The 22,040-nt window shown below is 47.7% G+C and overlaps 3 protein-coding genes across 3 annotated transcripts; 1 reads left to right on the top strand and 2 right to left on the bottom strand.

Annotated features, from left to right (window-relative positions):
* Positions 1-876: 876 nt before the first annotated feature.
* MCIDAS (multiciliate differentiation and DNA synthesis associated cell cycle protein) lies at positions 877-7,354 on the bottom strand. The gene is made up of 7 exons (XM_049649471.1): positions 6,966-7,354; positions 6,783-6,879; positions 6,513-6,604; positions 3,941-4,013; positions 3,151-3,374; positions 2,421-2,531; positions 877-2,172 (listed from the first exon to the last, which is right to left on the bottom strand). The coding sequence occupies exons 1-7, from the start codon at positions 7,080-7,082 to the stop codon at positions 1,732-1,734; spliced, it is 1,155 nt and encodes a 384-aa protein (XP_049505428.1). The 5' UTR covers positions 7,083-7,354; the 3' UTR covers positions 877-1,731.
* Positions 7,355-11,748: 4,394 nt separating this feature from the next.
* Positions 11,749-14,404, bottom strand: CCNO (cyclin O). Its single transcript, XM_049649464.1, has 3 exons — positions 13,771-14,404; positions 12,969-13,154; positions 11,749-12,450 (listed from the first exon to the last, which is right to left on the bottom strand). The coding sequence occupies exons 1-3, from the start codon at positions 14,152-14,154 to the stop codon at positions 11,965-11,967; spliced, it is 1,056 nt and encodes a 351-aa protein (XP_049505421.1). The 5' UTR covers positions 14,155-14,404; the 3' UTR covers positions 11,749-11,964.
* On the top strand, positions 14,156-20,799 carry LOC125935217 (uncharacterized). The gene is made up of 4 exons (XM_049648880.1): positions 14,156-14,216; positions 14,257-14,661; positions 17,889-17,950; positions 19,134-20,799. The coding sequence occupies exons 1-4, from the start codon at positions 14,156-14,158 to the stop codon at positions 19,242-19,244; spliced, it is 639 nt and encodes a 212-aa protein (XP_049504837.1). The 3' UTR covers positions 19,245-20,799.
* The last annotated feature ends 1,241 nt before the right edge of the window (positions 20,800-22,040 follow it).

A 22,040-nucleotide genomic window follows, 5' to 3' on the forward strand; every position in this document is an offset into this window, starting at 1 on the left:
GGCTGGAAACTCCCCCAAGCTGAACCCACAAATGCAAGGAGTAGCTCTCAGGTTGAGAACAGCAAAGGTTGGGACAAATCACTACTTGACATACGCTACTCACATAATTTCACAACCCAGTGGAAAAAGGAACCCCACACAAAAGGAAATAGAAAAAAAGTCAAAGTGAAGGCACTATGTAACATGTAAGTTTTTCTTAGAAGATCAACCTTAGAAATGTAAGACATGAATGTGCACCTCAGTTTTATCTATGGAATTCAAATAGATAGTTTTGTTTTTACCAAGATTTCCCAACTGGTTTCTGGTGCGTATGTGTGCATGTGCGCACACACACAAATATACATATTATATATATACATACACACACAAATATATATACTTTTTCACATGAAATATGCCGTTTTCTTAAAATCACTTATGTTTTTATCAACAAGGTTTGCTTTTTGTGTGATTATTCTGTTCAGACATATAAAATTATAATTAATATAAAATAAACCATAAATCTTACAAAATTATATGAATGATCATTACAAACAAATGTGTTTAGCACCTATTTTGTAGGTAGCTCATTGCCTCTACTTTATCGCCCTAAGGCAAGCGTTTTAGCTGTCTCTCCTAATTTTTTACTCTTCCAGCCAGGATAAAAGTTTTCAATAGTAAGAAAATTAAGGGTCCTTCTAGGACCAGGGGAAGTTGAGTGATGTAATTAAACAATCACCCAGAAGCCTGGCTTCTGGACCTACAATCTTTATTAATTTTTTAATATATAATTTATTGTCAAATTGGTTTCCATACAACACCCTGTGCTTATCCCAACAGGTGCCCTCCTCAATGCCCATCACCCACTTTCCCCTCTCCCCCCCCCCGCCCCCCGCATCAACCTTCAGTTTGTTCTCAGTTTTTAAGAAGCTCTTAAATGGTTTGCCTCCTTCCCTCTCTGTAACTTTTTTTTCCTCTTCCCCTCCCCCATGGTCTTCTGTTAAGTTTCTCAGGATCCACATATGAGTGAAAACATATGGTATCTGTCTTTCTCTGCCTGACTTATTTCACTTAGCATAAAACTCTCCAGTTCCATCCACATTGCTACAAATGGCCAGATTTCATTCTTTCTCATTGCCAAGTAGAATTCCATTGTATGTATAAACCACATCTTTATCCATTCCTCAGTTGATGGATATTTAAGCTCTTTCCATAATTTGGCTATTGTTGAAAGTGCTGCTATAAACATTGGGGTACAAGTGCCCCTATGCATTGGACCTACAATCTTTAAACGACTAGTGAGAAAACCTGGAAGTTCCCAATAATGCTTCTTATTATAGAAAATTACTTAATCTCTTACAGGCTCCTTTCCCTTCTTATAAAACTAGGGCATTATACAAATATAAAATAGCTAAGTGATTTCTAAGTCCTTTCCACTCTAGAAGTACATAATTCAAAGCTACTAAAATAAATACTTTTAAAATTGAGATTTATATGTGTGTTTACACGCACACATACAGCACACACTGTGGAAGGGAAGGGAATATACAGTATTTTATACCAGGACTGTGCAGGACATCATTATCGAGACGTTTTGGTGTCTGAAAAAAAAAGTTTCAGGGTGGCATTCGCCCAGCAGAGGGAGTCCTTCTGAAGCCAGTTTCGCGAAACAGTTCCCAATTAGCCTCCCAATTAGCCTCCAGGCGCTTCAGTCCGGATACAGGGCAGTGTTTGGGGGAACATCATCCCAGCTCAACTGGGGACCCAGCGGAATTTGTATCCCCCGTTGGCGGTCCGAATGGTGAAGGCATTGCCCTGGGGGAAAGCGAGGGTGCGGATGGTGCTATGGCTGCGGATGGGGGTGCTGAAGGAGCCACCCTCTTCTAGCTCACTGCGGCTCAGGTTTAGCGCGCTCCGGCTGCACTCTGTGCGCAGCCCCCGGAAGGTGCCGTGGAGGTTCCCTGGCATGTCATCCCTACTCGCGGGATCCGGCTGTAGCCGGAGCCGCTTGGGGTCGCGGCTCTGCAGCGCTTCATCGCAGCGCTCGGAAATCTCCCTCAGGATGGCGTCCACTTCCGCGCAATCCTGCCCCGCAGCACTGAACAACTCCTCCAGGCTCCTTTTGGCTGTCGCCTTGAGCAGGAAGGGTTCGGCTGTCGACCCGCAATCCCGGGACTGCGTGATCATCAGCTTCTACAAAAGATGGAGGGGCGCCAAGCTGGGGCAAGCCGGACTCTCTTGGTGCGGGGTGCGCAAAGAAGACCTGGGTCCCTTTCGAACTCCGCGGACTCCGATGCAAGCTGCCAGTGGCTCAGCAAGCTCCCAGCAGCCTCCACCTGTCTCCCAACTCTCTCTGGGTCCCAATTCTGGGGACTGGGGGAGGGGTGCACAGGAACATTTCCGACGTCCTGCAATGACCCACACTCCCGCGCCCCACTTACATCCAGCACCGAGGCCAGGTGCCGGGTCCGGCTGGCAAGTTCCTTCAATTGCACGTTCCGCTCTTTGAGCGAGGCGATCTCCTCCTGCTTCTGGGTCAGCGTCACGTGCAGCTGCAGGAGGAGACCCAAACATTAAAAGGTAGGCCACTGTGGTCGGTCTCATCTGTATACTCTGCATGAATTATACCAGGGGTCTAACATCTAATCTGGAACTGGGGGCCGAAGGGCATTTACACTGGTGAGAATAATAATCGCTTTTGTTTATTTGACTTTTGTTTGTTTTACAAAGCACTTGGACAAAATGTATCTTGATCCTCCGTGTACTGTGGTGGTGAAGAGGACGAACTTGGGCAACAAGCAGATCCAGGTTCTGCCTCAGAAGTTCAATCTTCCTATACCTCAGGTTCCTCATCTGAGAAATGGGACTACTATCTTGTTCAGTGATTGTAAGTATTAAATGAGAAGAGAAAGTAAATGGATAAGCACAATATCAGGCATATAGGAATGCTGCACTAAATACTGGTGTCTGGCAGGATTATTCCCACTTACTGCGGTTGGAAACAGGAGAGGCCCTGGAGCAATCGCAGTTCTGTGAAGCCCTCGCCCCGCCCATCCACTGGTTTTGCCTCACGGAGGGACACCTGCCAGCTCCCGCCACCCCCACTTCCGCCCGGAGCTCCATACCCAGTCCCCACCCCAGGATTCCTGGAAGCCAGCCCAGTGTCCCTACTTGGTTATTCTCAACGAGCGCGTCCCCCAATGCCCTCTGGTTCTGGTCGGCCACTTCCTTCCAGTACTGCTCCGGCCGGGGCACGTCTGGAGGGGGCAGCGGCGGTGACTGCAGTGCCCTTGGGTCCAGCGGCGGAGAGAGACAGGGCCCAAATGGCAATACGTTGCCAGGAGTGAAGGGAAAGTCTCCGCCGGTCAGAGGAGGCGACATCAAAGAGGATGAGTCTGAGGAAGAGTGGGAGCTAGGTTTGCAGCCTCAGACGCGTGCCCAGCTAGCTACAGGGACAAGACGCCACTCCGGATGTAGGATTTGTGGGAAGACCTTGTTAAGTAAAGCACCCCTCACTCTGCAATCCCTACGATTCCCAGGCCCTTTCTAATATCTTCCTCATACACAGCAGGCACTCAATATATGCCTGTTGAGCTGATCTGAATAGAATCGCCACCGTGGCCAAGACAAACCTGCCCGAAGTCACACCGGTCCGCTGTTCTGTACACTCTTGTCACCCAGCCTCTCCCTGACCACATCACAGCGTAGGGCTCCCTCTCCCAGAGCTCAAACCGACAAGCTGAGAAAGCTCTAGAGATGCAGCGATTCATCTTCTCGGTGAGAAAGGGTGGAGTCTCATAAATACGTAAGGGCCTGACCCATTGAGGAGTTACTGACGACGTCGACAGGTGCTGGGTTTACCGCCTTCGCCGCCACGAAACCGAAATCTGAACTAGTTTGATTTTCGGAGTGGGGGAACACCTCTGCCTCCTTTATTTAACTGCAAGGAGACTGCACTTGCCTGCAATGAGATCATCCACTGTGTCTCTGAAATCCTGCAGATCAAAGTCCGCAGCAGTTTGCAGGGACTGGTTCTGGAAAAAAAACGGAGGTGTAAACTAGTTAATGTCAATTCCAGCAGGTCTGAAACTCGTTCCAGACCGAGTGTCGTCCTCCCGGACTTGGCAGCGGGTCTGCACGCCCTCTCGTATGTTCGCAGCCAAGCCTCATACCTGAAAATCAAAGCCCCATTCCAGGCTTGGAATCCAGCAGGCTTGCACTGTCATGGTGGGGAGCGGGTGACTCGAAGCAGGGACCCGGCTCCAGAGGGTTCCGAAGGGCGCCGAAACTGTGCAGGCTGTTTGAGGCATGGGTCCTTCCGCGCATCGTCTTGCCCCCGTCCCCACCTCCTGCAGCCCGCTGCCCCTGAGCCGCCTCATTGGCCCGCCACCAGACAACCAGCTGTCTCCGTGAGGCCCGTTGAGTTCTTCCAGCTCTCTCTGCACCTCAGTTCAACTTACCTCCGACCCGCCACAGAGCTAGTGCCCTAAGAGAGTGGGTGTGCGTACGCTCTGTCTTTCCTCCCAAGACCCTACAGCGTGGAGTGTCTCCAAAGAAATAACTTGAGGCTATATATCCCGCCAAGGTTCGGTCACAGCTAAACCACCTTCTCCCCATAAGGGAGGGAAAGGTAGGCTATGAAGAAGGGGCAGGGATGGTATGGAAACCGTTTCTGTTCAGCACCCAAGTGTGGACTCTATTGCTCTTTTGTTTCTCAGTAAGAAGTTTACTTTTCCTTTACACTGTGATGCACCCCAACATCCTGACACCTGGTTCCTGCAAGGTGCCTGCGCGCGGCTGGCAGCCCCTGGACATTCTTATTCCCTTAATTCGTGGACATTTAGAGTTGACAAACTCTTTTACACAGAGTCCCTATGTTAATTTCCACTCCAATGTAGGAAGCAGGAAGGGCCCAGGAAGTGACTCCAACCCCTTTGATAAAGAATCTCGAACTCAGAGAAATTGAATTGCCCCAAGTCATCCAACTCCGAAATGTAACCAGAGAGAATGATGGTGACTAGTTCAGTCTTTTTTCCTCTATGCCTCACTGCCTCTAGCTTTCATCTTTTTTAAGGAGAGCCTGGCTTCCAATGAACACAGCACTGGAGAAGAGGAAAGAAGATTCTCAAGGCACATGGTGTGAGGGAAGGTATCTAATATGCCCATAAGAAATATCTATTCTATTGACTCCACTATTATCGATTGATTGATTCCTTTGGGTTAATCATACTCATCTCCCCAAAGCTTTTGTTTACTATTCAAATATTGCTGAGAAGAGGAACCTAGTCTGGCCCTCATCTCAAAGAAAGTACAAGTATCAGCTTTCCTCAAGGAGGAAAACTTCAATCCAGGAGGCCTCAAGCACCAGTTGGGAACTGAGGCTATATGGGGCAAAGTAGCTTAGAAAGGGCTCAGACAAATCCTGAAACATTCTGTCCTGGTTGAAGGAGCTGCCTCAAATGAAACCAGACTCATTTTCCAAGGGCGGAAAGGTCCTCCTCTTAGTAGAGATTCAGCTAAAGATCTTACCACGAGGAGACTTGAGGCCAACACAAGACCTGGAGCCCAGGAAATTATTCCTTGCATGCTTTCCCAGGTCCTTGGCTCATTCTGGACATCAAATACTTCTAGAGAGCTTCCTGTCTCTGTTCACCTTACCCAGCAGGAAGGAGGCTAGGAAATTTGACCTGAATGTGCACTGCCCAGAGTCTTCCCAGGGGATCTTCCTCTAAGTGGTCTCTTTCTTTCTGTACCAGCTCTGTCTTCTCCAGGAAAAGTTCTGGACCTCCATCATCTACCCCTGGCAAGTGGTAGAAGTCGGATGGGAGGAAGAAAATAGGTTTTCGAGGAAAAAAAAAAAAGTCAAAATACCTCTTTGCCCCATGAGGGTAAGTGACACGAGCCTTTGCAGGGGGAGAAAATGCCTTTTATAAAGGGCCCAATTGCTGAAGGGCCATCTCTGCAAAGAGGAACGTTTTCTGTCAGATTTCTTCCAGAGTTCTTTGAACTTGGTCCCTCTTCCCCTAAATGTAAACTCTTTTCGTCTTTTCCAGTCTTGATCGAGTAGTTATCCTCCAATCTTCACACTCCTTAGATACCCAGGGAATGAAAACTGTTAGTGAATAGCCAAGAAGGGAATGTGGGGGCACTGACAGGGCAGGTACCAGGTACCCAGCTCTTAAATTTGCTCCCACCTACTCGCCTGGTTCCTCAGTGCGCAATCTCCACATTGCTTTGTCACAGCTCCAGGGAAAAGATGGGGAGAACGGGAGACCCCTTCCCAGGAGGGTAGTCCTCCAAGCGAGCCCCTCTGTTCCAGGTTGGTCAGAGCAGCTCTGAGAATACGGCCGTCGCCACGGACTACGAGACAGGAAGAAGTTCCGGTCCTTGGGGCTGAGATTCCAGCACTACGTCTGCCCCCACTAGCCAAACGTGCCTGCGCTCCCCACTTGAGATGAGCCTTTGCGGAAAACGAACCCTTGACTCCTGAGTCGGAATCGGGGCTGTTCGGCTTCCAGAGTGAGGGGAGATACCTGCAATGCAGCCAAGTCACCACTAGGCGGCGCGTCGGACCCGAGTAGCGAGGAGCAGTCGGCGAGGTCCTGCAGGTCTATGGTGGTGAGCGCTGCGCGGGTAGAACCGGAGACACGCGCGGCGGACCCTGAACCTCCCGGCCAGGTCTCGCCGCTGGCATCCCCGCCAGGACATCCGGGCCCCGGGAAGAAAAGCGCTTCCCAGCCACGCGTGCCCCACCCACCCGGTTTGGGGAACCCGAGGGATCGCGCGGGAGCCACTGGGCTCACCTGGCAGCGCAGAGAGCTCCGCGTCCCGCCGATCTTCGTAGACCGACACTGGGCTGCCGCCGCTGCAACCAGGCAAGAACTTCCGCGGAGGGCCGAACTACCGGACACAGAAACGGTGAGCATGGATCAGCCCCGGGGACCCGGAGCGTACGGACCCTGCCCGGCACCGGCCCGCAGCCCCACCTTCTTCTCCAGCTTCCCGGGCTTGCTGAAAGGCCGGCCCCGCAGCTCCAACATCCTGTTGGGGCAGATGCTGTCGAAGGCTCGGCGTCCCGCCGCGGCGCCCCCGCACGACTGCATCCTGTCTCCCCTGCCGCTTCGGCCCAGGAGCCAGGTGCCGGTTATTCGGAGGCGGCGACAGGGGCTGGGTTGGCGACCCAAACTCAGCGCTCCTCCTGGCGCCAGCAGGGGAAGGCGCGTGGCCGGGTTGGAGGCGAAGGGTGGCTGTAGAGGTGTGGAGGGAGGGCCGAGTGGAGAGGGAAGACTCGCCGAGCGGGAGGGGCAGCTCGCGCCTGAGCGCCAGAGGTGGCGCCTTCGGCCCGTGACAATCTGCGCGCGGGCGGAGGCGTTAAACCTAACCTGGCAACGCGGATTCCCCTGGGAGCTGCGAGCGCGCGGCCCCGGCCCGCGAGCGCCCTTTTGGTGAGCGTTGGCGCCGCAGCCTCCCGGCTGTGCCAGAGGAAGGGAGGGAATGAGGGCGGAGGAACCCCACTGGTCCCTAACTGGGCACCGCCTTCCGGCTTTTGGGCAGCAGAGATGGAGAAGTTAGTGATTCTTACTTCATTTTCTTCCCACCCCAACCATAAGGCACGAAATAAACGCAGAGTGACACTCGCCAAAGCCAGACCGTCCTGTAGGATTTGGTGGGGTGTAGAATGATGGCAGGACTCCCCAGAACTGCCCCCACATTAAAGAAGACCCTTCCCCCAAGGCTGGGGGCGCACTTCTGGTCTTGATTTACCGACTTGCACGTGTTTTCTCTGGGCTTGATACTCTGTATACCTTGCCCCACACTTTCCGGGGCAGAGACGTCTGGGTACAGCCTTTAAAAGAGGGTCAATAAAGGAAAAGCGACATCTACAAATTCTCCACCCGTTTCTGAAAATGGCACACTGGACGATCCAAAATCCCCTAAAACCCTAGTCTCTTTCTCCCCCAAGGGCTTATCTGTCCACCTGTCCACCGCACATTTGGAAGTTCTCTGTACTGCTGACATTGCTTGCTCTGGGAAGTCTTGGCTGCCCTTTCCCAGCCCCAAGCCTCTCCCAGGAAGGGGCGTCTCTAAATTCCTGGGTGAGGGATCTCTGTCAGGACCACTCATATCTATCCAATTTGAACAATCATCTAAAATTATTTTTGTAACCTCCCATTGGGCACCTTGTTTGTATCTTTTTTTTTTCTTTTCAAATTTTTATTTAAATTCTAGTTAGTTGACATACAGTGCAATATTGTTTTCAGGAGTAGAATTTAGTGATTCATCACTTACATATAACATTCAGTGCTCATCATAACAAATGCCCTCCTTAATGTCCATCTAGCCCATCCCCCACCTCCCTCCCTCAACCCTCAGTTTGTTCTCTATCTTTAAAAGTCTCTTAAGGTTTGTTTCCCTCTCTTTTTCTCCACTCCCATATGTTCATCTGTTTTGTTTCTTAAATTCCACATGAGTGAAATCATATGGTATTGTCTTTCTCTGACTGACTTATTTTGTTTAGCATAATGAACTTTAGCTCCATTCACCTCAATGCAAATGGCAAAATTTCATTCTTTTTGATGGCTGAATCACATTCCAATATGTACACATACCCCACATCTTCTTTATCCATTCGTCATTTGGTAGGCATTTGGGTTCTCTCCATAGTTTAGCTATTGTTGATAATGGTGCTATAAACATCTGGGTGCATGCACCCCTTCAAATCTGTATTTTTGCATCCTTTGGGTAACTACCTAGTAGTGCAGTTGCTGGATCATAGGGTAGTTGTATTTTTAACTTTTTAAGGAGCCTCCATACTGTTCTGCAAAGTGGCTGTAGCAGTTTGCATTCCCATCAACAGTGCAAGAGGGTTCCCCTTTCTCCACATCCTGGTCAACACCTGTTATTTCTTGTTGTTAGACCAGACAGGTGTGAGGTGGTAGCTCATCATGATTTTGATTTGTATTTCCCTGATGATGAGTGATGTTGAGCATGTTTTCATGTATCTGTTAGCCATCTGGATATCTTCTTTGGAAAGATATCCAAAGAATATGTGTCTTCTGCCCATTTCTTAACTGGATTATTTGGGTCTTTTTTGTTTTGTTTTTATTTTAGAGAGAGAGCATGAGCCAGGGAGAGGGGCAGAGAAAGACAGAATCTCAAGCGGATTCCATGCTGAGTGTGGAACCCAAGGCACATGACCCTGAGATCATGACCAGAGCCAAAATCAAGAGTCGGACACTCAAAATACTGAGCCACCCAGGTGCCCCTGGATTATTTGTTTTTTGGGTGTTGAGTTTGATAAGTTCTTTATAGATTTTAGATACTAACCCTTTATCCAATATGTCATTTGCAAATATCTTCTCCCATCCCATAGGCTGCCTTTCATTTTTGTTGTTTCCTTCATTGTGCAAGCTTTTTATCTTGATGAAGTCCCAATTGTTCATTTTTGCTTTTGTTTCCCTTGCCTCAGGGGAGACATATCTAGTAAGAAATTGTTCCTCCTGAGGTCAAAGAGGTCGCTGCTTATGTCCTTCTCCAGTATTTTGACGATTTCCTGTCTCACATTTAGGTCTTTCATCCATTTTGAATTTATTTTTGTGTATGGTGTAAGACAGTGGTCCACTTTCATTCTTCTGCATGTTGCCGTCTAGTTTTCCCAACACCATTTATTGAAGAGACTGTTTTCTTTCCATTGGATATTCTTTCCTGCTTTGTTGAAGGTTAGTTGACCATACCTTGTTTGTGTCTTATACGGACTAATATTAGCGAAAATCTTCTTTTGAGGTGGCATAATCCTTTTTATTTGCATCTATTATCTGGGTTAATAAAGACATCCCTTATACTAATGGAGATGATTCTACAATAGTAGAATTAGAATAGACTTAGAGACTTTTTTGACCCATCTATAGATGTGGGGACCCAGTTGAGGTGAGGTTAGGCAGGTAGAGTTGGTGTGGTATCACTGATGGAGAGGAGCTCTGGCTTTAGGGTCAGAGTGCCTGAGGATTGGAACCAGGATCCACCAGATCAGTGAACCCCAGATCTTTAGGAAAAGCACTTGGCTAGCTCAGTCAGTTGGAGCATGCAACTCTTAATCCTGGGCTTATGAAATTGAGACTCACGTTGGGTGTGGAGATTCCTTTAAAAAAATACAATCTTTTTTGTTAAAGGAAAAGCATAACACTGACTTCAAAGAGGTGCTATGAAGATGAGATCATTTATGTCATGCAACTAGTGCTTGTAAGTTAATATTATTGCTGTTGTTTTAAGGAAGCTTTTCAGCTACACCTCTAGCCTCCCACAACCTAGTCCTGGCTCTTCTGGTTCCTGAGTAGCCTAGTCACTAGCCAGTCCATCCTCCATCCCTATCCAACTTCCCAATCTGTAAGAGGAGTAGGAGAGCTCTTAGTATTGCGTTTTGGGGAGATCTCTACACATGGAGACCAATCCCAGATTTTGCTGAATACACTCATTTCTCATCAGTGAGTTCCAAAGCATAGTATAAAAATAGAACCATTGTACACAAAAATGTGGCAAAAAGAGCTGGAATAGCATGCATATGTGACTCCTAATCTAGATGATTCTGGCACCAACTCACCCTTATCAATGTTGGCTGAGTGATGGAGTAAAAACTTCTCCCCAAAGTCACTCTTTTGTAGAAGAGCCAGTGGCCCTACCTCCACCCTCAATAGCCCGACTGAGGGCTCTAGATATTTTGGGACTTGAATCAGATGATATGATTTTCCTTTTCAGCATCACAGACCAGCTTTTCCTCAAACAGCTTGGGGATCACCACTTCCCTATCACTGAGAAAGTTCCTGGAGGCAGAGAAGGGATCTGAAGAGCTCAGAGTAAGTGCTCCTAGTGCTGGAGAGGATGGGGAGGATGCTTGTGAAAACACGTACAAGGTAGTTTCTCCAAATCTGCTTTGAGCTGTTTGCTTTTCCCCTATATAGTTTCTATTGAATGGAAGACACTGAATAGATAACTTGTCTCACTCCTACCTCAGGAAGAAGGGGTTTTATTTTTGAGCATATCCACAAACCTCTAAGTGGGGGATGTTGAGCAGTGTGGCTGAGGGTGGGACTCTGGAGTCCAATCAACTGCCTTCACATCCTGGTTCCTCTACTATTCTTTACCCACTATGTGGGCCAGTGTTCTTCTATGGAAAATGGGATAATCAACTCGGCCTCATAGTATTGGAGGATTAAAATAATGAATGCTGAACACAGTGCCTGGTCCATTTAAGCACTGAATGATAGCCATGATTACTATGTCATTGTTATTCTGGGCTCACATGCAGCAGGTGTAAGACATATGTAAACTGTTGAACCAAGTGACTGCAGGGTAAATGGCCGTATTTATAGTGGTCACAACTGCCTGCAATGCCTTCATTCCCAACATCTGTTAGTTGCCAGGGTAGCTCTTGCTTTACCCTAGTTCATGGGCATGTATAGTCACCAAAGCTTGCCAGCTGGGCATCCTCTGCACCCCAGCCCCTCCAGACAGCATGGCCTGATGTGGGTTCTATTCAAGTTCACATCCCACCTTCCCTTTGGACCTCTGGGAATGAGCAGTCCTCAGCCTCATAAGAGGGTCACAGAATACAGGCCTATAAGGGACCCTCAGACCTGGTGTTCCCACATAGGTATGCTAACTACAGAGTGAGGCAGGACCCTTCCATCGTTAAGGACAGCCTCTATTCCCCAACTGCTTTCACCTTCCTTCCCTTGAGATAACACAGGCAATCCTAGCATTCAGACAAACCAACACAGATAGTCTTTTTATTGGGGAAAAACTCGGATCTCTCATGTGCTCTTAGGAAAATAAATAAACAAGGAGATGCTACACTATTTGCAACCTGCAGGATGACCTCGTGATCAAGTAGGAGCCCTGAACCCCTGTGGGCCAAAACTGTACTCCTTCAAAGCAATGGGAGAGGTCCAGCAGCTGGGCTAGGATAAAAAAGGAAACCAAAGGTCTCTTTCATTTCAATTTCGGGGACAGTCTGCACTTCTCGCATATCTGGAAGGGCAGCATGTGAGTCAGGGAGGTTTCGTTTATGGCCACCAGTAGCTGCAGCTTGCTCAGGCAGTCCTGCAGTGCGGCCTCAGGGTGCCCGCCTAGGCGCAAGTCCACCGGGCGCGGGAGCTGGAGCATACGGTCGGCCAGCGCCAGACAACAGATGGCCAGCAGGGAGGGAGTATAGCTGGTGAAGGCATAGTCGGCCAGGCTCAGTTCCGCCACGCCGCGGGCCAAGGCTTGTGCCTCCAGGGCTTCGGAGACTTCAGCCTGCCCGGCCTCCACGCGGGCGTGAGTGAAGTGCTCCAAGAAGAAGCTGATGGTTGGTGCGCCGAGACTGAAGTGCAGTTTGTGCAGCACGATGCACTCGAGGTTGCAGAGTTGCTGCCGGGAGAAGGCACCGCAGCACAGGGCCAGGAGCTGCTTCACGCGTGGCGGGTGCACCTCCACCTGTTAATACAGGGGCGTTCAGACCCCGCAAAGCAGCATTCAGGGCAGGACGCCCACCCCCGTATGAAATTCCGGAGAAAACCAGCACTCCCTCTGTCCCCCATCCCTTCCAGCGAGATAGCTGGGCCGTCGCCTCTGCGTTACTTCCACTTTAATCACCTGGGGTATAGTTCCAGCGTAGTTTCTCTAACTGGACAGCAGTCCAGGTAAAAAAAGGTTTGAGAAGTTTTAAAGACTTTTCCCCCCGGGGAGACTAGAATAACAAGTCTACCAAGAGCTGTTGGGACTTACTCTTGGGACTGACTTCAGCCTATTTCTTTGGGGGCCGGGTGAAAGGACTGTTGGTTGGGGGTGGGGGGAAACTGTCAAGTTAAAGCTGTGGGGTGCATACGTTTGGAAATGTATAACAAAATTAATTCAGAAAGCCCAGCACTAAGTCGTGTGCACTTGGAAAGCCGGGTGGTGACCAGAGAGTGGCCAAGAGTTTGGCAGTCCCATAAGACCCCGTGTGCAAGTACCTGTTTGCAAGCGATGAGCAGGGACGTGACCCCCAGCAGCTGGAAGCAGTCTGCAGCCACAGGGGTGGTAGTAAGAAAGCGGTCCAGAGTGTTCACCGCCAGGCACAGCGATTCGAAGGAGAGACGGAATTGACGATGCACGGGGATCAGCCAGCTAAGCAGCTTACAGCGGGATTCCGCCGTTACCTGCCGGGAGGGAGGTGGGGGGAGGACCGGCTGAGCCTAGCGCAAAGAAGGTCTGCGTCAGGGACCAGCCAAAAAAAACCTAGGGAGCTTCCCTGGAGGAAGGCACAAAGGAGAAACGTAAATGCGCTGGTAACTGGGGAAAAACGGGGCAGCGCTGCTGCGCAGAGAGCAATGGACGGGCAAGGGGCCGGAATGCTCACATTCGTACCTGGCCCTCGGGCCGCGTGTGTATACACATTACCTTGTGTAATCCTCAGATCAATTCAGTGAGAGGAAGGGGCCCCTGCTATTCAGATTAAGAAACAAGCTCAGAATTGTTAAATAGCTTGCCCGGGGTCGGGAGGAGTCCTTACTCGAGCCTAGAAACTTTCTTGACTCGTCTGCATTCTACCGTGTCCCCGCTAACCAGTATGGAAACTTCGGACAAGTCACTTAAGCCATCTAGGCCCCACTCTTCTCCATTTGTAAAATGAGGACGGTGGCCCGGTCCTCCAAAGCCCCTTCCCGCTTGGACTGAGAACCTCGGTGAGCGCAGGCGGGGGCGCTGCGGAGAGCAAACAGCAGAAGAAAGAGCAAGAGGAGAGGCGGTGGGGAGCTCGCTCTACCAGCGCCTCACTTGTGGCTGCCGCGCCAGCGACTCCCGCGGGTGGAAGTGGCTCTCCCTCGCCTTGCGGAAGACGTAGCAGCTCTGACCGTAGTCACGGAAGGTCTGTAGATCTAGCTGCTCCAACTGCTGGGCAGGAGCAGGTAGGGGGCTGCAACATAGCGCCGCGGAAGCTGCTGGACTATCTGCACCATCAGATCCGGAGCTGGGAGACTCGAACACGTCGCAAACACCGGAGTCTCCGGGGAGTGGGCACGGGCTCAGTGGCTGCAGCGGCTGCTTCCTCCGGAGACGTGGGCGCCTGTTCTTCTTCACCGGGGCGCGGAGGTTCTGGTCGTCCCGCCTCCTAGCCCGGGCGGCGGGGCTCACGAGATTCGTGGGGCAGGGGGTCACCATTATGCAGTCTGGTGGCCGCTCGGTGATTCCCCACCTGCGGGGAACCGGAGGCCCTCAAGAAAGTGCGAAATAGGCTGGCGAAATCGGCGGCGAGGCCCTAAGTACTCGGCGGGCTTCTGCCCTCTACCACACCCCCGGCTTCTCACTGGCTGATTACTGAGCGGCACGAGGCCGAGTTTTCCCGGCTAAAGAACCGCTTCGGAGCGAGCGGCTGGCAGCGTCCGGCTTGCGCAGCCCGCAAGGGAGAGGAGGAGCTACTCGAGTACGAGCGCACCAGCGGGGAGTTGCTAGCTCCGCGCGCGTCCTGCGTTACCCAGGTAACCCAGGTTAGCAGCTTGAGCTTGCGCGCCTCCAAGGGTGGGGGCGGGGCGGTGGCCTGGCCGAGAGAGCGCAGAGTACCGCCCAGGGGCTCAATTGCTCCCGGGAAAAAGATTCCGCGGCTGTCGCCGAGTCCTGGTCCGGATAATCTCGTACGTGCTAGCGCTTTCTACGCAGCCTCTGATCCAGGTTGGTAATTTTGCAAAAGTTAGCTTCCGAACTCCAAACGAAGCCTCCAACTAGAATCCTGTCAGCACAGGAGTTTTCTTAGTAACCCATACAAGCAGTAATTCTAATTCGACTGCGTTTGTAATTATTTTTTTAGGCGGGACCCCAGGACCCGGGTATCCCTCTTTGCGCCCCTCTCGGGGAGCAGAGCCTCCGCAAGTTCCTCTGCGCTACGTATCCTGGGAGCTACTCCAGCCAGCCAGGCAGGCAATAGTGCTGAAATCAACCAGAAAAATGGCCCCGCGAACGTCCGACTGCGGATTTGCAGTCCTATAACATTTGCTCCGCCCTTGCCACCCCAAACCAAGTAAACTGGAGCTGTTACGAACATAACATGGTTGGAGGGTTGCATTGCTAGCTTGATCGAATTGCTCACGGCCTTTTCTGTTTTAGGTCATTAGCTTCTAACCCACTCCCCGGGGCAGCTCAATCCTCCTTGATTATTCCCTGCTCTCCGTTTTTGCTCCTTCAGAAGCTAAAAAAAATAAAGCTGGAACCAGAAGCGGAGTGCCCAGGCAGGAAAGACTGGACTGGATGTGGCAGTTTCCTCAGGGCACTGCTGGTTTGGTTCCTAGCTTCCTGTCCTGGTAGAAGCTGGAGTCTTCTGCCTGAGAGAACCTTCCTAAGGGGCTCGTATCCTGAGGAAAAGGGGCACAAGTAGCATCTAGTCAGCGTTGTAGGCATTTCTCAGTGGCAGAAAACCCACAACCCTCAGTTTGATGAACTTTCCAGAAGAACTCCAAGAAGTGAGGTTGCTAGGTAAGGCAAGAGCAGGTTGAGCCATTCCCACCTCATGTCAGAAGAAAGCAGAGAAATGTGTATAATCAAATTTAAATCCCTGTCCCTAGAAATTTAGTTGCATGTGGGGGTGTTGACTCGTAGAGATGCAGGAAAGAGAAAAGAGACAGATTTTGGGTTCTGGTAAGTTTTACTCCTATTTCCCTGTAACTGAACAAGGTCTTTAGTTATAGACCTAAACAGTGTCATTTGTAACTTGAGAGATGAGGTAAGAATCACCGGTCTTTCAAAATACAGGTGCTAGGACTTGTTGTCTTCTCTCAAGCTTTTGCTGGGGGACCATTATGGGAGGAGCAGTTAAATCTATGGAGAGGGCTCAGATGTCAGACTTTTTCCTTGAGAAGCTTTCTGGATGAGGAGGAAGGACCTAGGAATTCTGAGCCTTCTTATTAACCCAGATGTCCATTTGGTACAGTGGAAGGAGCACAAAGTCAACTTCTAGGGTCAATATTGTTGCTCCCATTTATTGGTCATCCTGGGCTAGCTGTTTACATTCTCTGAGCCTCTGTTTCCTCATTTGTTAAATGTGGTTGTTAATACTTGGCTTGAGAGTCAAGTGAAATAAGTGAAAACTCAAAGTCCTTTTTGAACATGAAGTAGGGGGGTCACCTTAAAGCCTTCATTGGGAAGTCAATATCACCCTGGAGATATTGTGAAAAAGCAGAAGGGTCATTTTATCCACTTGTGGATGTAAGGCTAGTGTCTGTAGTTAACTCCCAACAGGCAGTACCTGAGCTTTGTACTGATGGGTGATATATTTCTTGGTATTTGTGGACTGCCTGTGATGCCAGGTCTAAGACAGTTATGAGGGCTTCATGAGTCCTGGGGTGCCTGGCTGGCTCAGTTGGTGGAGCATGCAATTCTTAATCTCAAGTTGAGCCCCAAGTTGGGTGTAGATATTAAGAAAAGAAAAAAGTTTCCGGGGTCCTTCCGTCACAGAGCTGGCACTCTAGTGGGAGAAACAAAGAACCACTTGTCACATTTCAAAAATTATTGTGATAGAGGATCTCCTGGGTGTAGGCTTGACAAATAAAATACCGGACACCCAGTTAAAATGAAGTGTCAGATAAATTTTAGCATGAGTCTGTTTCAAATATTGCATGGGACACATTTATACTGACAGATTGTTATTTATCTGATATCCAGATATTTTGTGGGTCATACTTAAACTAAAAGATTATTGTTTATCTGAGATTCAAATTTAACTGGGCCTTATAACATCTGGCAGCCCCATCTGGGTATCATGGAGCCCATGGTAGAGCTAACTGACCTGGTCTGAAAAGGCTTCCCATGCAAGTGATGGTTAAGCTAAGACAGAAGGTGGGGGGCTTGAAAGAAGAGAAGAGGGATTTGGGTGACAATTCCCCACAAAAAGGAATAGGATGTTGGAAGGTCTGAAATTATGGCTCTTGTAACATTCTAGGGTCTACCTGATAAGGAATGGCTGGAACACAGAGTTGTAAGGGAGAGAAAAAGTGAGATAATCGTTAATACTGACCCAAAACTTGTATATCTGGTACTATTATGATCCATATGAATATTATTATAGTATTTAATCGTCACGACAACTCTATGAGATAGATTCTATTATTGTCCTCATTTTATAGATAAGAAAATTGAGGAGTAAGAGGAAAATTAATTCGGCCAAGGTCCCACAGATAGTAAAGGGTAGAACAAGGATTCAAACTCAGCCTGGCTCCCTGTTCCATAATCACCATGATACTGTTTCAACAGCAAGGTCATGCAGTGTCTTGAAGGTACATTAAATGCTAAAGACTTTACCTGAAGCCACTGAAGAGGTCTTAATCAAAAGACAGAAAATCTGTCTTTTGTTTTAAAAGATTATTCTGGCTGATGTGTGGAAAATGGATTGTAGGGAAAAAGACGAAGCCATTTAGATGCAGTATTTGTGGTATGAACAATATGGTCCAAGTTAAGGGCTTTTTATTTTTCTTATGAGGAGTCTTTAAAATTAATTTCTCTTTTCTAATTTGAGACCTGGGTGCAATGCACCTTAAAGGCACTAGGTAGATCTAAAATACTTTAAAGCCGTAGAACCTAGGGGCACATGGGTGACTCAGTCAGTTAAGTGTCCTACTCTAGATTTTGGCTTAAGTCATGATCTCACAGCTCATGGGTTCAAGCCCCACATTGGGCTCCGTGCTGACAATGTGGAGCCTGCTCGAGATTCTCTCTCACCTCTCTCTCAAGATGAATAAACAAACATTAAAAAAAAAAAAAAAGTGTAGGACCTAATTAAGCCCAGGCTTTTATAATGAAGGTTGATTAACCATGATTTGACCCTGCTTATTTTCAGGTGTGGTTTTTGGAACCCGCAAGAGAGTATTAATATAATAGAACTAAAGTTACCTTGTTTTGTTTTTTTCCAGTTTGGCACTTCATCTTCAATGAAAAACCCTCATCCTGCCCCAGGGCTTGGACAGTGATTGAGGTAGGAGGAATGCATTTACTAACAATACCTTGTTTAGCAAACAGAGTAGGTGGGTTGGGGTTGGTACCAGATATGTGAACTATTAGCACCTCAAGATCCTTGAGCTCACTTTTGATTTTAAGTCACTAAAATTTATATTGGTCACTAAAAATTAAATTTACTTAAGACTGTTTTCTATTAATGTAGTTAAGTGCCCAAATTGGAAAGTGTTTAGGATTCTTGAAGTCAGAGAAGTGAATTTCTGGTATCCAATGTGGCTGAGGAAAATAATAACTGCCATAATTTTGCTGATATACCTACATATATGATAGGAATTGGACATTGAGAAGAAGTAAAAGAGTAGTAAGCAAAGTAGCATTCTGTTTGGGGCCACTTCAGGCCCCAGCTCTTTTGAAATACGGGAGACTAAGTGACTTGCTTCAGTGGGCCTTGAAAGCTTTTCTTCAGACTGTGATAGCCTGATGCTCTCTTTGCTCCTTTCCCTTTAGATGGTAGAATTGCCCATGTAGATCCAAGGTGTCAGGAGGGAACAGTCCTCCGTGATTCACTCATAACAAGAAAAATGCAAGCTAAATCCATCATGAGATACTATATTGTACATAATCTGATTGATAAAAGTTCAAACGTTTGGTAAGAGGATTTAGGGAAATAGACCTCATGTTTTTGGTGAGAGTGTAAATTGGTACAGCCATTTTGGAAGACAATTTGGCAAGATCTGTAAAGATTTAAAATGTACATAATCTTTAACTCTGAATTTCCACTCCTTGATAATTAGTCTGCATCAGTGCAAAATTACTTTATAAAAAGGTGTTTATCACAATATCCTTGTTAAAAGCAAAACGATTGTCTTCAATAAGGGACTTTAAAACACAAAACATTATGCAGCTGTTAAAAAGAATGACGCAGGGGGCACCAGGGTGACTCAGTTGGTTAAGCATCCAACTCTTGATCTCAGCCCCAGTCTTGATCTCAGGATGGTAAGTTCAAGCCCCAAGTTGGGCTCCTTGTTGTAGAGCCTACTTAAAAAAAAAAAAAAAGAATGAGGTAGATGGTTATGGACTGATGTAGAAGGATTTTCAAAATACAGTGTTAAATAAAGCAAGGTACAGAGCAGTATGTCAAATATATTGTCACTTGTGTAAAAAAAAGGAGAATATCTACATATATCTTTATATATGCATAGAATCTCTCTGGAAAGATACACAAGAAACTGGTAACATTGATTGCCTTTGGGAAGAAATCCTGGGAGACAGAGATAAGAGAGAGAGGGTCTTCCTGCTATACACTGTCATGATCTTTTGAATTTTGAACTATATTTGTGTGTAATCTGTTTCAAAAATAACATTTTTCATATGCCTGTGGCCTGGAAGTTAGAAAACAGGGAACCCAGGTTAGTCCTGAAAAATGGTGATCACTATTATATGTGGACATTAGAAAGAGCGGATAGAGTAGAACAGGGCCTGTGTACTCCGGGAGCAAAGTTTTGTAACTTTATAAGTGAAACTGTTCTTTTGGAAGTTGGATTATATATCAGTGAACGGAACAGACAAATATCCCGGTCTTCATGGAGTTTATAGGGATGGAAGTGCCCGGAGAGACAAGCAATACAGGGACTGGCACGTGGGGAGTGCCACAGGTAGATTGCGTTATTTAATACATTGGTTTGATAAAGTTCACTGGAAAAATTTGGGCGAAGAACTCTAGGAAATGGGGGAGTTGGCCATGTGGACATCTGAGGGGGTAGCATCCTAGCCAGAGAAAATAGTGATGAAGGGGCCCTAAGGCATGAGCAGGTCTGCCATGTGGAGGAACAGCAAGGACACCAGTGTAGCTGGAGTAGGAGTGAAAAGGAGAGCAGCAGATGAGGTGGGAGAGGTCATGGGGCCAGATCACATAGGACCTTGTTATTGCCAGCATTCAGTGACTTCTTAGGTCTTGTTATGTTGCACTTTTGTTTATTGTAGCATTTAACCATCACTTCAACCGTACGAAAGAGGTACAGTTATTTTACCAATTCTACAAATGAGAGAATTTTTAGAGAGGATCAGGTGCTTGCTTGAAGATACACAGCTAGTAAGCAGAAAATTAGGATTTAAACCCAAGTCTGTGATTCTAGCCTGGACATTCATCCTTATGCTCTTCTATGTTCGTTAAATGCTAAGCGAGAACCAAGAAAAGGCTTTGAGTCCACCCTTGGGCCACTGCTTAGAAAGAAGAGTAAAGCTGAGGGAATAGAGTCCACAAAAGATGGAGGAGCCCAGCGGGTCAGAGCTGGTCGGACCTTTTTGTGATAAACTTGGAGGCTCTGTGGTGTAGTTTAGCAAGGCAGGCAGAGTTCCCTACCCCAAGCATGTGCCAGGAGGCACAAATTGAGCTAGGGAAAAAGAAGCAAGGCTTCAACGCTAAGAGAAGTGTGAAGCCATTTGGAGTGTGATGACCACAGACTGTATCTGATTTCTGTGAACCAGCCACCTCTTAGGAGGTGATGACATGAGAAAGTGACAGTTGACTTAGTTTCTCACAGAGAGCACTGGTGCTGAATAAACAAGTTTAAATTGTCGGGAGAGGGCAAATTTGGTTATCTGGCAGCCTTGCTCAGAGTGAAGAGATGGTCTCATAAAGGAAGCTGAGCTGAAGAGTGAGGGGAAAAAAATGGGTGGGTTTGTACCTTAGCAGTGACTGATAGGTTGTTTAAATGTTCAGTTTTCTTTCCACCTTCCATTCTTGGTGTGAACATGCATTTTAAATTAATTAGTAGATCCAAAACAAACCAATAAAGGATCTTTAAAAAAAGATCTGTTACTAGAATATCACTGTACCTAAATACTGTAGTTGTCTCTCTCTGCCGTTTCACAGCCATTATTTAACAAGTGCCTACTAAGTACTGGGCACTGCTCTAGGTTTGCAGCAGTGGATAGGATACACAAGGCCTCTGCTTACACAGAATGGGAGGGGAGAGGCTGAAAGTAAAACAGTGAACAAAATGTAAATGATATCAGGGGTGCTTGGGTGGCTCAGTCGGTTAAGCATCTGACTCTCGATTTGGGCTCAGGTCATAGGAGCCCCTGTGTTGGGCTCTCCGCTGACAGCACGGAGTCTGCTTGGGATTCTCTCTTTCCCTCCCTCTCTGCCTGTCCCCAGCTCTTGCTTTGTGTGTGTGTGTGTGTGTGTGTCTCTCTCTCTCTCTCTCTCTCTCTCTCTCTCTCGTAGTAAGTCTGTGCAGCAATTTGAGTGTGCTGCCCTGGAGAGTGAATGGGGAGTATTTTCAGTTAGATGGTGAGGGATGCCTTTTGGAAAGCAATGCTCATGTGCTGCTTGTGTTCACAAGTGAAAATGTCTTTTTCTTTTAATGTTGCGCAAATCCATTCCCTAAGTGAGATTTCTCAAAATATCAGTTCAATTGATATGTCCTTGTTTGGGGAGCAGTGTTTTCTGGTGGGGAGGGAATCCTACAAATGTTTAGATAAGGATAGTTAAATTCTCCTGAAGTAGTTATCTCAAGGTGATTGGCAAAGAGGTGAATTTGAAGTAGGCTCACTGTACACAGTGAATTTTTCCCAACCACATGAAAGATAAAGCTAGTACATCTCTGTGCTTATTATTGTTACTTTTATTATTTTAAATGATGAGGCTGCGGGTTGCAGAAAGGTCTTTTTAATGTCCAGTGGGGCATCCTATGTTAAAATAACCTCAGGCTCCTCTGTTAAATAGGGAAGATCTATCGTGTCTTTTCTTTCCCTACCACACAGACAACAAAGAGGGCAGCAATTAGTATCTTTAGACTGTGGTGAAATAACCCTTTGTCCTAAATGGAAAGCAAAGCTGGTCCTATTGAAGAACAACAAAGGGGAAGGCTGAAGGACATGATATGTAATGCAGCTACTTGAATGTCAAATCACAGGGTGCAGATCAAAACAGAGCAGCTGTTGAGGGCTGCCTTGTCACATATTTCTTAGAATTTATGAGAAAAGCCACCAAGGGTCTGCAGTTAACAAAAGCTTTCAGCAAGTAGCAAGTTCGGTTGCCCTGTTGGAAGTTAGGTGCCCTGTTGAGAGGCAGGCTCCACTCTCTAAGTTTGTTTAGCTATGTG

Source organism: Panthera uncia (genome assembly GCF_023721935.1).
Source record: "Panthera uncia isolate 11264 chromosome A1 unlocalized genomic scaffold, Puncia_PCG_1.0 HiC_scaffold_17, whole genome shotgun sequence".
Classification (NCBI taxonomy): domain Eukaryota; kingdom Metazoa; phylum Chordata; class Mammalia; order Carnivora; family Felidae; genus Panthera; species Panthera uncia.